This window comes from Podarcis gaigeae (genome assembly GCF_964106915.1).
Source record: "Podarcis gaigeae genome assembly, chromosome: 1".
Taxonomy (NCBI): Eukaryota; Metazoa; Chordata; class Lepidosauria; order Squamata; family Lacertidae; genus Podarcis; species Podarcis gaigeae.
The window spans coordinates 83106112-83120335 of NC_139678.1; the positions used below are offsets into that span (position 1 = coordinate 83106112).

Below are 14224 nucleotides of genomic sequence, written 5' to 3' on the forward strand. Positions count from 1 at the left end.
GTAACAGCAAATAATAAATACTATGAGAGGCTCCTCAAGATAGCAGACAATCATGTTCAACAAGCAGGTGCTTCATCTCACAGGGTAAGCTGGCAATTAATCACTTCTGAGTATGGTATTTAGGGGCCAATGCTTAGCAATCACAAGCATTTTTATCACTAGTGTTAATCACCAATATAGAGACAAACAACATAGTAGCTGCTGTTGGGAAAATAGATGTAATATATGCTTGGAGGGCTGGATATTCTATATTGGATAGATAAGGGAGGGTTGATGGGAGACATCAGGAATTGACAATGCACTGCAGGGAGCAGCAGCAGAAAGTAAACTGATGGTAGAGGAAACAAGTAAAGATGATTTATGGAAAAGGAGCATCTTGAGGGGCAACCTGGAAGGAGGAGGAGGATCCCTCTCTAAATGCACCCATTTCAATTGTGGAAATAGAGCTGGCTATTAATCAAGCAAAAACAGGTAAATCATCGGGTCCTGATGGGCTCACCACCTCTTGCTAGAGAACATTTCGAGATCTTCTAACAATACCACTGAAAGATACAATGAATGGAGTACGAGAAAGACACATCACTTGAAAATTGCACCCTAGCCTAAGTCATTAATTACTTTCCTACTGAACAGCCCACACCATGGCCCATAATCGTCTTATGGAAAATGTTTAATAGCTTGACCATGATTCCATAAGAAATCAACATTTTACCACTGAAGTTTCCCCCCCCCCTCCTGAGGTTAACTATAATTTTATTACTATCTACTCTTAGTAGAATTTTCAGATTTTCAGGTTACATCTTTGCCTCCTTTGCCAGGAATGAAGAAATGAGGTATGAATTGGGGTGAATAAAACATGCAGTTAAAAGAAACACACTAACACCCCTCATTGTGGGTTCCTGACAGCTGGGAGAATAAGCCTACCAAAATTCCATCCCTGCTCTGACTGCTAGAACAGTCTCCCCTTGCCTGTTCACCTTAAAGGTAATCAACCACAGATGTAATGAGACAGACAGAATCCTAGAGTAGCTTCATTTCTGTAGCACTTATGCAAGACAGTTGTGAGAAGTCGATTGGATAAGCATCTCTTCACCATAAGGATGCCTCAGTTTAACTCCCTCCTGACCTGCATCTGTGTCAAACTGGTGTTTCACCAAGTTGGCCTAATTACCATATCCCTCCCTCAACATATCCCTCTACTACTACAGCATGAAATAGATGTGGGGGGCCAGTGCTCTCAGTTTGCCAATTCTGAGGGTACCCACCCCAATACAAATTCTACTTAACCCCTTAAATAGGGACTGGCTAATCCCATGCTCTAAATACATAAATATATATACAGTAAAGGTAAAGGTAAAGGGACCCCTGACCATTAGGTCCAGTCGCGGATGACTCTGGGGTTGCGGCACTCATCTCGCTTTACTGGCATAGGGACCCGGCGTACAGCTTCCAGGTCATGTGGCCAGCATGACTAAGCTGCTTTCTGGCGAACCAGAGCAGCGCACGAAAACACCATTTATCTTCCCGCTGGACTGGTACCTATTTATCTACCTGCACTTTGTGCTTTTGAATTGCTAGATTGGCAGGAGCAGGGACCAAGCAATGGCAGCTCACCTCGTCATGGGGATTCGAACCACCGACCTTCTGATCGGCAAGCCCTAGGCTCTGTGGTTTAGACCACAGCACCACCCGCGTCCCATATATACAGTATATAATTATAAATATAAAAAGTGGCGCATTAGGAGAGCTGCCACTCTGGAAATGCACTGAGGAGGGTTAGGCTTTTAAGCCTGTCCACATTCCTCCTTTGACTGGCAGATGCGTCCCACCAGCTATGGGTCACCAAAACGGATGAGAGTGAGGGAATCACCCTTCACCTGAAACAAGGGCAGAAGAGCAGCATTCCATTCACTCTTCCATGCTTTGTATTTTGAAACCCTTTGCTTTAGAACTCTGGAAGCACATGGAATCTTTGTCCAAAGTCACCTGTTGAAATGGTATTTTGTTTTGTTTGCCACACAAAGGGAACTGATCTGAGAAAATAAAAGATTACTTTGCTAACCATTGTTTCTCGTCCCACACAGGTAACTTGTATATGAGGAAATGTCTCTGGAGAATCACACCACAATCACTGAATTCATTTTTCTAGGAGTCACAAACCGAACAGACCTGCAATTGCCCCTCTTTATCCTGTTCCTTATTGTCTATATTGCCACCGTAGTAGAAAATCTGGGCATGATCTTTCTGATAAGGAGTGACTCACAGCTTCACACTCCCATGTATTTCTTCCTCAGCCACTTGGCTTTTGTGGATCTCTGTTATTCTTCCACCATCACCCCCAAAATGTTGGTGGATCTCTTGTCAGAGAGAAAGAGCATTGGGGTTTCAGGCTGTGCAACCCAGATGTTTCTCTTTGTTGTATTTGGGATTACTGAGTGCCTCCTGCTAGCTGGAATGGCCTATGACCGTTATGTGGCAATCTGCAACCCCTTGCTCTATTCAGTTATTATGTCTGAGGAAAGGTGTGCCTGGCTCATTGCTTGTTCATATGGAGTTGGACTGTTCCATTCAGTTACCCACACCACATTCACTTTTACTTTGTCCTTCTGCAGATCAAATAAGATAAATCATTTCTTCTGTGATATTCCTCCACTTCTTCAGCTTTCTTGCTTTGATACCCACATATATGAGATGGTGATCTTTGCTTTGGTTAGTGTAAATTGTGTGACCACCACAATGACCATTGGCATTTCCTATACTTGCATACTGATTACGGTTTTGAAGATACGCTCCGCAGAGGGCAGACACAAAACCTTTTCCACCTGCACCTCCCACTTGATGGTTGTTACACTGTTCTATGGGACAATTTTCTTCATGTATCTCCGACCCAGCTCTGCATACAGCCTGGATCAAGACAAGGTCGCCTCCGTGTTCTACACAGTGATGATCCCTATGTTGAACCCCTTGATCTATGCCCTGAGGAACAAGGAAGTTAAATGTGCCCTTCAACGAGCAATTGAGAGGATGTTTTCACTGTGAAATGAAATAGCAGAACAGCTGGAACAAAGTACAAGAAAAGAACCTTGCAATACAACTTGATCACTGTTATAACTGATCTGTTCTCCATGGTTTTTTGTTGCGAGTCCTAGCAGGGAATGAATTTGGAGCGACAATAACCATGGCTTCATGTTTTTTGTACACGTGAAGGACAATTGAAAAGCCTATTGCCTTTATATTAAAAAATTCGCATTCCTCAGGGTTTACTGGAATGAAAACTTTATGATGAAATTGAGAGAAGGCTATTGCAGTGCTAGGAAATTTAGAAACATACAGTGACATTCATAGTGATAAGAGCTGTATATAGATCAAAGGTGCAACCCAATCAGTTTCTGTGCTAAGAATGCCTTTCTCAGGATGAAGCAAATAATAATAATAATAATAATAATAATAATAATAATAATAATAATAATATATTTGTACCCTGCCCACTCTGGGTGGCTTCCTACAAAGATTAAAAATACATTAAAATGTCACACATTAAAAACTTTGCTGAACAAGGAACAATAACTGCTATTCTAGCACAATGTTAGAAAGTTCAGTATTGTGTAGGTGTCATGGGCCAGAATGTTGCACAACGTGAGGATATTACTGAATTGGCACCTGCCACAATTTATTTATATATTTTTATCCCTTCCTCCCTGCAATGTAGCTAATATGGCTTTCACAGCTTTATCTCAGTTTTTCCAACAGAGGGCAGAGAGAGGGTGAGAAACCCAAATTCAAGCCTGAATATGAATTTGAACGTATGGCACCTGGTGACATATATGGTCCTATGTACAATAAGGGACGTGGGTAGTGCTGTGGTCTAAACCACTGAGCCTCTGGGGTTTGCAGATCAAAAGGTTGGCCCTTTGAATCCCCGCGATGGGCTGAGCTCCCATTGCTCTGTCCCAGCTTCTGCCAACCTAGCAGTTCGAAAGCACACCAGTCCAGCATTTTGTTCTCACAGTGCCCAACTAGATGTCCAAGCAAAGCCCAAAAGCAGAGCACAGGCACTCTACCCACAAGTGAATCCCAGCAACCAGAATTCAAATCCATATAAACAATGACAATTGAGATAGAATACAGACAAAATGAGCTGCAGTCATTGATAGATCTGCCCTCCATTAATTTTGCCTTTTAAAGCCATCCAAGTTAGTAGCCATCACTACTTATTGTGGGAACAAATTCCAGATTATAACTATGGGCTGTGTGAAGAAGTATGATCTTTTATCTGTCATGAATTTTCCAATATTCAGCTTCATGGGATGGCCACCTGCTCTATTGTTATTTGAGTGGGAGAAAACCTTTTCTTTGTCTACTTTCTCTACTCCATGCATCATCCCATGGCTTCTGACAAAATTAACTGGAATTTTACTAAAAACACATTTCTTTAAATTGTAAAGATTTTAGTAAGAACATCCGGAAACTGCACTAGTCACAGTACTTGTTATATTGACACCTCAATTTCAAAGCTCTTTGCTTTGTCTGAATCTATACAAACCTCTGCCCCACCAGAACACCCTCCTAGTGCTTTGCCCCAGTGGGAGGTATCTGCTAATGGAGGAGAAGGGGGCCATTTTGACAATTCCCCCACCCACTGCTGCCCCACATGTCCCTTGAAAATCTAAGCTGGAGGGTGGGGGAACAACCTACCCAGTCCCTGAGATCACTTTCTGAGGCCCTCCTAAGCGTGCCTCCTCCACCAGAGGTCTGGAGGGTGGTAACATGAGAAGAGGCCTTTTCTGTGATGGCTCCCCATTTGTGAAATGCTCTCCCCAGGGAGATTCAGCTGGCGCCTTCATTATACATCTTTAAGTGCCAGGCAAAAATGTTCCTCTTCAACCAGACTTTTGGCTGATTAATTTCTATGGACCTTTAAGTGTGTCTTGTGGTAGGGTGGGTGTTGTTGGTTATTGTTTTGTTATTGTTTTTGTGGTTTTATTCTGTGGTTGTTATGCTGCGAACTGCCCTGAGATTATAGTGTTGGTGGTGGTGATGGTGATATTTCACTCTTTCTCTCTCTGGAATTCTGCTCGACAGTGCCATTTCACCTCATTTTCCATTAAGAGGCAAAAAATAATAATTAGCTGCCTGTTGGTCGTTTTAGTTTCTATGAGACTTCAGGAGGGATTAAAGTCTGGAAAAGTCATGTGTGAGGAAGCTCAATATCCTGTCAGCTGTTTATCTTACAACAGCCAAACAAAAGTGGTCCATAATAAATTGCAAGGTAGTCTCTTGCAAATTCAGATCAGAATAGACATTCTATTTATGCTAAGAATTCTGAAAGAACAGGACTGCTGAGAGAATAACATCTGGAGGAAAAGTAATGTTAGGAACCAAGTGTCATTGGAAAGATTGGTGAAGAAAGAAAATGGAACAGAGCTTCTTATGGTACCCATATAGTACCAACAATCAGGGGGTTGGCAATCAGATTAAGGGAACATTTGTAGCTTATTTTAGAGTTGAGGAGAGAAAACGTTATTGCAAATTATCAGATTGCTGTGATTCAACATATCTAGTTCACTTTAATATTATTTTATATCTTACATGAGCTTGCTGATCTATCTGCCTCAAGCACTCTCTCTCTCTCTCTCACACTGCAACAGAGTACCACAGCTGTTTATGCAGAAGCTGCACAGAGCTTATTTCCAAAGGTATGTAAAAGTATGCAAAAGTGCACTTTATGCTGTGCTTTCTTGTGTTGGTGTAGATAGAAGTATGTGAAATGAAGGAAATGATTTGCATGAATTCTTTGACCGTTCATAGCACAGGAGTAAATATCTCCAGAGTAGATGCAGTGATAATCCAATTTAACAGTCTTAGATACCATCCATACTCAGAAATAAGTCCTACTGTGTTCAGTGGGGTTTACTCCTATGTGATCATAGAGCTGTAATTCGAAGGAACCCTGAGTGGCATCTAGTCCAACTCCCTGCAATGCAGGAATCTCAACTAAGCTCTTTTAGTAGAAATTGGTTTGCAAAGATTCTAACTGGATTTGTTTTTCCAACAAATGTGTTGGATTTGCTGGCTTTTTAAAGTAGAAGTATGCCTACAGCAGGATCATTGTAAGAGGCAAACCCTGTACTAGAAGCAATTCATGATTCTGAGCTCTCACACTGTATCTAATATAGACAGATCCCTGCACAAATTGACAATGCTTCCCCAAAACATCTATGCCTCCTAGATGACATTGAACTACAGCTTTCATCATCCTTGTTCATTGACCCCAGCCCACATTTCTAGTTGTGCAGATAGGTAACTTTAAACATGGACTTGGTGGTCTTACAGATACCTCCTCTTTAGATGGTGATTTCATTTCTTTAAATTATGACAAGCCCAACCTGGTGAATTTGGGATTCCTCTTGCTCATTCTACTGTGTGGTGCCTTGGACTTTTGCCCCAGACTCCTGCCCTGAGGGGACTGCTCCCTATCACACCAAAGCTGAGCACAAAACCTCCATCCATTTCAGTAACTCACCTCAAACTTTGGCCCACTAGTTTGGGCTGGGGAGCCGACAAAGAAGGCATGGGGAGGGTAGCCATTTCCTGGTCTTTTTCGCAAGCATCTGATAACCAGATAGATAATGCTGCTTCTGTAATTGACGTTTCAGATTAGCCACAGACAGTACAATCCTATGAATGTTTAGTAATCTGGAAGTAGGTCTTAGTGCATTCAGTGAGATTTACTTCCTTGTAAGTGTACATAAGATTGCAGACTAAAAGCATAGCAAATCTGTTAGTCTCTAACATGCTACATTAAACTGTTGGTTGGTTTGAATGCAACTATGTCTGAAACTCTTGTCCTTCAAGCATGCATAAAACTTTCTGTTAAAGTAATGCAAGCTCATAGTCATCTCTGCCACTGCTGGCAACAAATTCCATACATTGGTTGTAAAATATTGTTTTACCTGTGCTATGCTTTGGTGTTTTTTCAGATCTGGACATTTCACCTGGGTGCAATGTCTGAAGAAAACTCCACAACAGTGGTCAGTGAGTTTGCCTTTGTGGGATTAACAAACAACCCTACACTACGAACTAGTCTCTTTTTGGTGTTTCTGGTTATTTATATGATTACCTTGGTTGAAAATCTAGGAATGATTGCCTTAATAAGGGCCAGTCCCCGGCTCCACACTCCAATGTACTTCTTTCTCAGCAGCCTCTCTTTCCTGGATGTATGCTTCTCTTCTGTGTTTGCTCCAGAGGCATTAGTGAACTTCCTAGCAGAGAAAAGGTCCATTTCCTTTATTGGGTGTGCAATGCAAATGTACTTTTTTATAGGTCTGGGGAGTACGGAGTGCTTTCTCTTGGCTGCAATGGCATATGATCGCTATGTGGCTATCTGCAAACCCTTGCTGTACCCAGTCCTCATGTCTCCTAGAGTCTGCATTCTTCTGGTGTTGGGGTCTTATGCTCTTGGCCTTTTGCACTCTCTCCTTCACACAGTCCTCACCTTCAGGCTGTCATTTTGCAGGTCTAACATGATCAATAACTTTTTCTGTGACATCACAGCACTTTTGGCCATTTCCTGTTCAGATATCCACCTCAATGAACTCCTGATTTTCTATGTGGCTGGTCTTGTAGAAATAGCCACCATCTTGAGCGTTGTAGTTTCTTATACATATATTCTCAGCAACATTGTGGTGAGGATCAGTTCTGTCGCAGGCAGGCTGAAAGCCTTCTCCACCTGCACCTCGCACCTCATGGTGGTTACCATTTTCCATGGGGCAATTCTCATTCTGCATTTCCGACCAACCTCTAGCAATGAATCTTTGGTTCAAGGCGTCTTTGACAAAACACTGAACGTGTTCTATACCACTGTCATCCCTTTGCTCAACCCTTTGATTTATAGCCTCAGAAACAAGGAGGTAAAGGATGCTTTGAGAGGCTTTCAGCGGAAGGTGTGTGACAAAATATTTTGTTAATGAACCTTATAAAATCAAATGGGCATGGCATTATTAAATCTGTAAAGTCTGGAAAGAAAGGATGCACCGAATTCCTTCTGGCCTCTATGTGCTGATTTGGTGAGGAATGTAATGTTTCCCTTAAACTATGTCCATATTATTCCAAGGTGAATGAAGGGAACGTTCTATGCTATGAATGATATATGGTGTATCCCCTAATATGGAGTTTGACCACTGTTTTAACTATTCTCTTTTGTATGATTAACATAGTGCTTAATAGTGCATTGTATCCCCACCTCCTTAAGTCAGAGATGGGGAGTTGCTGTAGCCCTCTTGGTGTCATTGGGTTCCAATTCCCATCAGACTCATGATCAGGCAAGATGGGAGTTATAGTCCAGCAATGTCTGAAGAACCACAGGTTCATCACTCCTGCCCTAAGCCATAGGGAGTATGAGAAGTGCTCCTGTTCAGTCAACTTGGAACAGGAACCTTTCAGTGCTGTTCAGAACTCTTAAAGAAATTAGTTTCAGGACATGAAAATTTGCAAATCCAAAAGTGCTCCTATTTTCCAGGGACAGTTCTCAATTTACAAAAGCCGATCCGGTTTCTGATTTGATCCTGGAACACCCCTCTTTTCCTTAGGATGTCACTATTTTCATTGGAGAAATGTTAGAGGGCATCCAACACCTGAGCCAAGGAGACCAGTGACTCTACAACCATTAGAAGACATCTGAAGACAGCCCTGTATAGGGAAGTTTTCTTAAAATGTTTAATGTTTTATTTATATATATATATGTTGGAAGGCACCCAGAATGGCTGGGGCAACCCAGCCAGATGGACAGGGTATAAATAATAAAATCATCATCATCATTCTGGAATAGGACTTCCTTATTTTAATTGGAGTAACGTTGGTGGAGGGTATGAATTAGCTGTCAGAAAAACTGGTGAGGGCCTGGCTTAAGCATTTTACATCTAGATAATTGGGGGAGGAGAGTGGTACAGGCTTTGGAAAGGTTAAATTACATCCTATAAGGGATTTTATTTTTACTTCACATTCCATATTCATTTCTATAATTTGTTGAGGATTGAACAACCTATTTTCTTCTTTTCTCCTCACCTCCATTTTCTCCCCTGCCTCCTCCACATTCTGGAACTCTTGACAGATTATTTGACAGTGTGTGATTTTAATTTACAAAATTTCTTCTGTGTATCTAGAGAAACTCCCGTTTGTGTTGAAACCACTACCTTAGTTTTAGGTGGCTGCATTTTACATCCTTGCTAACCTATCCACACCCTGAGGGGTTTGCTTCTGCCCAGGGCTCCAGACAGTAGTGCTCTTTAGACTTTGTTGGAAGTGGGGAGTTTCAGAAGAGAGGAATGGGCACTTTTATCTCCCCTACCAACCTTTCCCCTGTTGTGTTACATTATATGGCAGTAGGTACCTGCCAGTCCTAAACTTGAGCATGTTATATATTTATAGTGAGAGACATGTCAGCTAACAGGGGTGGGGGCAGAATTGGGGGTGCAGGGGAGAAATATGCAAGAACCTTTTGGGATGCTGCTTATCATGCTTTTTAAAAAATTGCAATTCATAAAGCAGTCTAAGCCCCTTTTCTGCAAGGGTGGAGGGAGGGCTTGGATTTGACAGAGTTGTCCGTCCATCCATCTTGCCCACCTGCTGCCTGCCAAGTGATGCCAACATCATTCCATTGGCACAGAGCACCCTTTTCCATCCACCAGATGTATGGCCAGATAGACGTATCACCAATGGGATTGCTGCGAGTGGTGGCCAGTGGAAAGTCTTGAAAGGGATCCCTTCCCAGTGCTACTACCATCGTATGAAAACATTGCGCCTGATTTAGTTCCAAGTGGGTGCAACAGTCTTCTTGCTCCCTACTCCTGTCCTACCTGTGATGTACAGCTGATCTGTGGAAGTGACAAGGAACTTTCACACAGAGAGAAGCAGAGGGAGAGGGAGCTGCTGTCTGCCAGCCACCTCAAAAAGTATCTGAGATGCCATTGCACTGCCTGCAGAAAGTTTAAGAAGGCTTTCCCTGATGTGTGCCTCAGTCATTCTCTACAGCGTCTATAACTGTAGATATGATTTTAGTTCATTGAGTTTGTTTCTTTTATATTTTATCCTATTTTCTCTTACTGTACAATGCTTGCATGACTTTAGACTATGAAGTGTTTTTTAGAATTGAAAAATAAAAATGGCAATCAACCTATCTCCTCTATAGACTTAATTGTGAGACTCAATTAGGCCCTCTTCAAGTGTTTGGCTTGATATTGTGCCAGAAGCTAGCCAGCAATAAATCACACAGAGTAAGTGACGTTAACTCTTTATTAGAAGAAACAAGGTCTGCTCAGGAGTGTCAGCATAGCAACACTTTTCACAGGCCTAGCCCCTTTGAGGCAGTTGTGGAGACTGCAAGTCCTCACTTTCCCACAGCTGCTTAAATCTCCTCCTCCCCCAGGTCCTTCCTTGAACAAAAGAGATAACATTCAAATTGGATATCAATATTTATTATTAGAAAATTCAGTCCCACATGTTTCCCCATGCTTCGGCACTAGTACATACCAGTACTTTGTATTTCTGCTAGGGTTGCCATATTTCAAAAAGTGACAATCCAGACTAAAAAGCTTTTGAGCTATTTTTGGCAAAAATACTTTTCAAAAATGCACTATTTTTGAGGAAAATTGGCAAAAATACTGCCGACACGGTTGCCATACATCTGGATTTTCCCAGACATTTAGCTGATTTCTGCCCAGACACTGATTCCGACTGCAGTATTCTGGATATGTCCGGTAAATTCTGGACAAATGGCAACCCTGATTCCTGCCATCTCACTGTTTTGTATTGGGGTGTGTGTGTGTGTGTGTGTGTGTGTGTGTGTGTGTGTGTGTAAAACCTGGGACCTTCTGCAGGCAGATGCACTACCATGGAGTTACAATCCTTTCCCAGAAAAACAAATTGTGATAAAGTGTCAATGCAAATTTGATGGAAGATCACATGCTTCCCCTGCAAAATATCCTAGGTTCAATGTGCAGCATCTCTGGGTAGTGCTGGGAAGGATCTTTCCCTGAAACCCTGGAGAGCCACTTCCAATCAGTGCTAAGTCCTGCACATGGCTGCTGCCCTCCGATGCCAATATTCATTCAGATAAACCAATGATCTGGCTTTGGCTTCCTATGTTATTGGGATTCCTTCATGAAACAATGTTACCCATTTCCAGTCTATGATGCCCCCAACATTCTTCCAGTTGTAGCCATAGCTGTCAAGGTTTCACTTTTTTAAAGGGAAATTCCCTTATTCTGAATAGGATTCCTCGCAAGAAAAGGGAAAAGTTGACAGCTATGGTTGTAGCTTCATATAAGTTTGTTTTTCAGGGCTAACAATACTCTTCCCCTTCTCTTTGCCTCTTCAGAAGGGCGGCCCACCCATGAAGCAAGGTGAGGCAGCTGCCTCAGGTGGCAAGATCCACAGGGGTAGCAGATCCCAGTGCAGATCTTTATTTCCCCTTTGTTAATCTTTATTGACTCCTTCTTCCCTAGCAGGGAGGGGCAATTTTTTGTGGTTCACTTGATGTGCCAAAATGTATTGGGTCAGCCCTGCCTCTTCATATGGAATTATTATTATTTTTTATCAGAAACAAACAATGAACAATTTCTGTGCCTCAATGCTGTTGAGTCTTGGGAAGAGTATGACACATTTTCCCCAATAGATATATTCCTAAAATGATGAATTCTGTGCAGTTCTCCAAGGACATGGAGCACTGAGGACAACTCACTGTTACTTTTCATTCCGTGGGTACTTCTTGCATATGAATAAGATCCCAGTCGGGGCTGACCTCCTTTTTAACACCCCGCTGCTTCCAAATTGTTAATAGTCCTTTTTTGGTGGGAGGAAAAAATCCTTAAATAAGAGACACGGGGGAATGATTAATGGACTTCAATGTCTGTACACTAATGCGCAAAGCATGGGAAATAAACAAGATGAGCTTGAGCTCTTGGTACAGCAAACTAAATATGACATAATAGGCATCACTGAAACCTGGTGGGATAAGTCCCATGATTGGAATGTAATAATGGAGGGATACAATCTATTTCAGAGAAACAGACCAGACAAGAAAGGAGGAGGAATGGCGTTATATGTCAGGGATGTGTATACCTGTGAAGAGAGCCAAGATTTAGAACCTCAAAGCCAAAGTGAGAGCATTTGGGTCAAAATTAAGGGAGAGAAGAATAACAGTGACCTCATTGTGGGAGTTTACTATAGATCCCCAAGCCAAACGGAGGACATAGATGATGCCTTCCTGGAACAGATGGCCAAGCATGCAAAAGGAAGGGAGATAGTAGTAATGGGGGACTTCAATTACCCGGATATTTGTTGGATGTCAAACTCAGCCAAGAGCATAAGGTCAAACAGATTCCTTACTGGCTTTGCAGACAACTTCATTGTCCAGAAAGTGGGAGAAGCAACAAGAGGAACAGCCATTTTAGATCTGGTCCTAACCAATGTTGATGACCTGGTTAGTGGGGTAGAAGTGGAAGGATCATTAGGCGCGAGTGATCATGCTCTTCTGAAGTTTACTATACAGCGGAAAGGAGCAGCCAAGCATACTAGGACTCAATTTCTTGACTTTAAGAAAGCTGACTTCATAAAACTTAGGGAAGTGCTGGGTGAGATCCCATGGACAGTAATACTAAAAGGAAAGGGAGTTCATGATGGCTGGGAGTTTGTTAAGAGGGAGATAGTAAAAGCACAACTTCAGGCAATACCAATGAGATGGAAACATGGAAGGTGCCTAAAGAAGCCAGGGTGGCTATCTAAAGAACTTTTAACTGAGTTAAGATTAAAAAAGGATGTGTACAAAAAATGGAAAAGGGGGGAAACCACCAAAGAGGAATTCAAACAAATAGCCAGCACATGTAGACACAAAGTCAGAAAAGCTAAAGCACAGAATGAACTCAGGCTTGCTAGAGAGGTTAAAAGCAACAAAAAAGGCTTTTATGGGTATGTTCGTAGCAAAAGGAAGAACAAAGAAACAGTGGGGTCACTCAGAGGAGAAGATGGTGAAATGCAAACAGGGGACACAGAAAGGGCTGAACTCCTCAATGCCTTCTTTGCCTCAGTCTTCTCCGATAAAGAAAACAATGCCCGACCTGAAGAATTTGGAGCAAATGATTCAGCAGAGGAAACACAGCCCAGAATAACTAAGGAGATAGTACAAGAATACTTGGCTAGTTTAAATGTATTCAAGTCTCCAGGGCCAGATGAACTGCATCCAAGAGTATTAAAAGAACTGGCAGATGTCATCTCAGAACCACTAGCAGTCATATTTGAGAATTCCTGGAGAACGGGCGAAGTCCCGGCAGACTGTTGTCCCTATTTTCAAAAAGGGGAAAAGAGAGGACCCAAATAATTACCACCCAGTCAGTCTGACATCAATACCAGGGAAGATTCTGGAGCAGATCATTAAGCAAACAGCCTGTGAGCACCTATAAAGGAATGCTGTGATCACCAATAGTCAGCATGGATTTCTGAAAAATAAGTCATGTCAGACGAACCTGATCTCGTTTTTTGACAGAATTACAAGCCTGGTAGATGAAGGGAACGCAGTGGATGTAGCCTGCCTTGATTTCAGCAAGGCATTTGACAAGGTGCCCCATGATATTCTTGTAAAGAAGCTGGTAAAATGAGGTCTTGACTATGCTACCACTCAGTGGATTTGTAACTGGTGACTGACCGAACCCAAAGGGTGCTCATCAATGGTTCCGCTTCATCCTGGAGAAGAGTGGCTAGTGGGGTGCCACAGGGTTCTGTCTTGGGCCCGGTCTTATTCAACATCTTTATCAACGACTTGGATGATGGACTCAAGGGCATCCTGATCAAATTTGCAGATGACACCAAACTGGGAGGGGTGGCTAACACCCCAGAGGACAGGATCACACTTCAAAATGACCTTGACAGATTAGAGAACTGGGCCAAAACAAACAAGATGAATTTTAACAGGGAGAAATGTAAAGTATTGCACTTGGGCAAAAAAAAATGAGAGGCACAAATACAAGATGGGTGACACCTGGCTTGAGAGCAGTACATGTGAAAAGGATCTAGGAGTCTTGGTTGACCACAAACTTGACATGAGCCAACAGTGTGACGCAGCAGCTAAAAAAGCCAATGCAATTCTGGGCTGCATCAATAGGAGTATAGCATCTAGATCAAGGGAAGTAATAGTGCCACTGTATTCTGCTCTGGTCAGACCTCACCTGGAGTA

General features: G+C 42.3%; 2 protein-coding genes across 2 annotated transcripts; both read left to right on the top strand.

Moving 5' to 3' along the window:
• Window positions 1–2103: 2103 nt before the first annotated feature.
• LOC310826663 (olfactory receptor 5AP2-like) lies at window positions 2104–3039 on the top strand (the record flags this gene model as incomplete). Its single annotated transcript, XM_083701798.1, has 1 exon — window positions 2104–3039. The coding sequence occupies one exon, from the start codon at window positions 2104–2106 to the stop codon at window positions 3037–3039; it is 936 nt and encodes a 311-aa protein (XP_083557924.1).
• A 3965-nt stretch (window positions 3040–7004) lies between these two features.
• On the top strand, window positions 7005–7967 carry LOC310852285 (olfactory receptor 5T7-like; the record flags this gene model as incomplete). The annotated part of the gene is made up of 1 exon (XM_083755578.1): window positions 7005–7967. The coding sequence occupies one exon, from the start codon at window positions 7005–7007 to the stop codon at window positions 7965–7967; it is 963 nt and encodes a 320-aa protein (XP_083611704.1).
• Between the last annotated feature and the right edge of the window lie 6257 nt (window positions 7968–14224).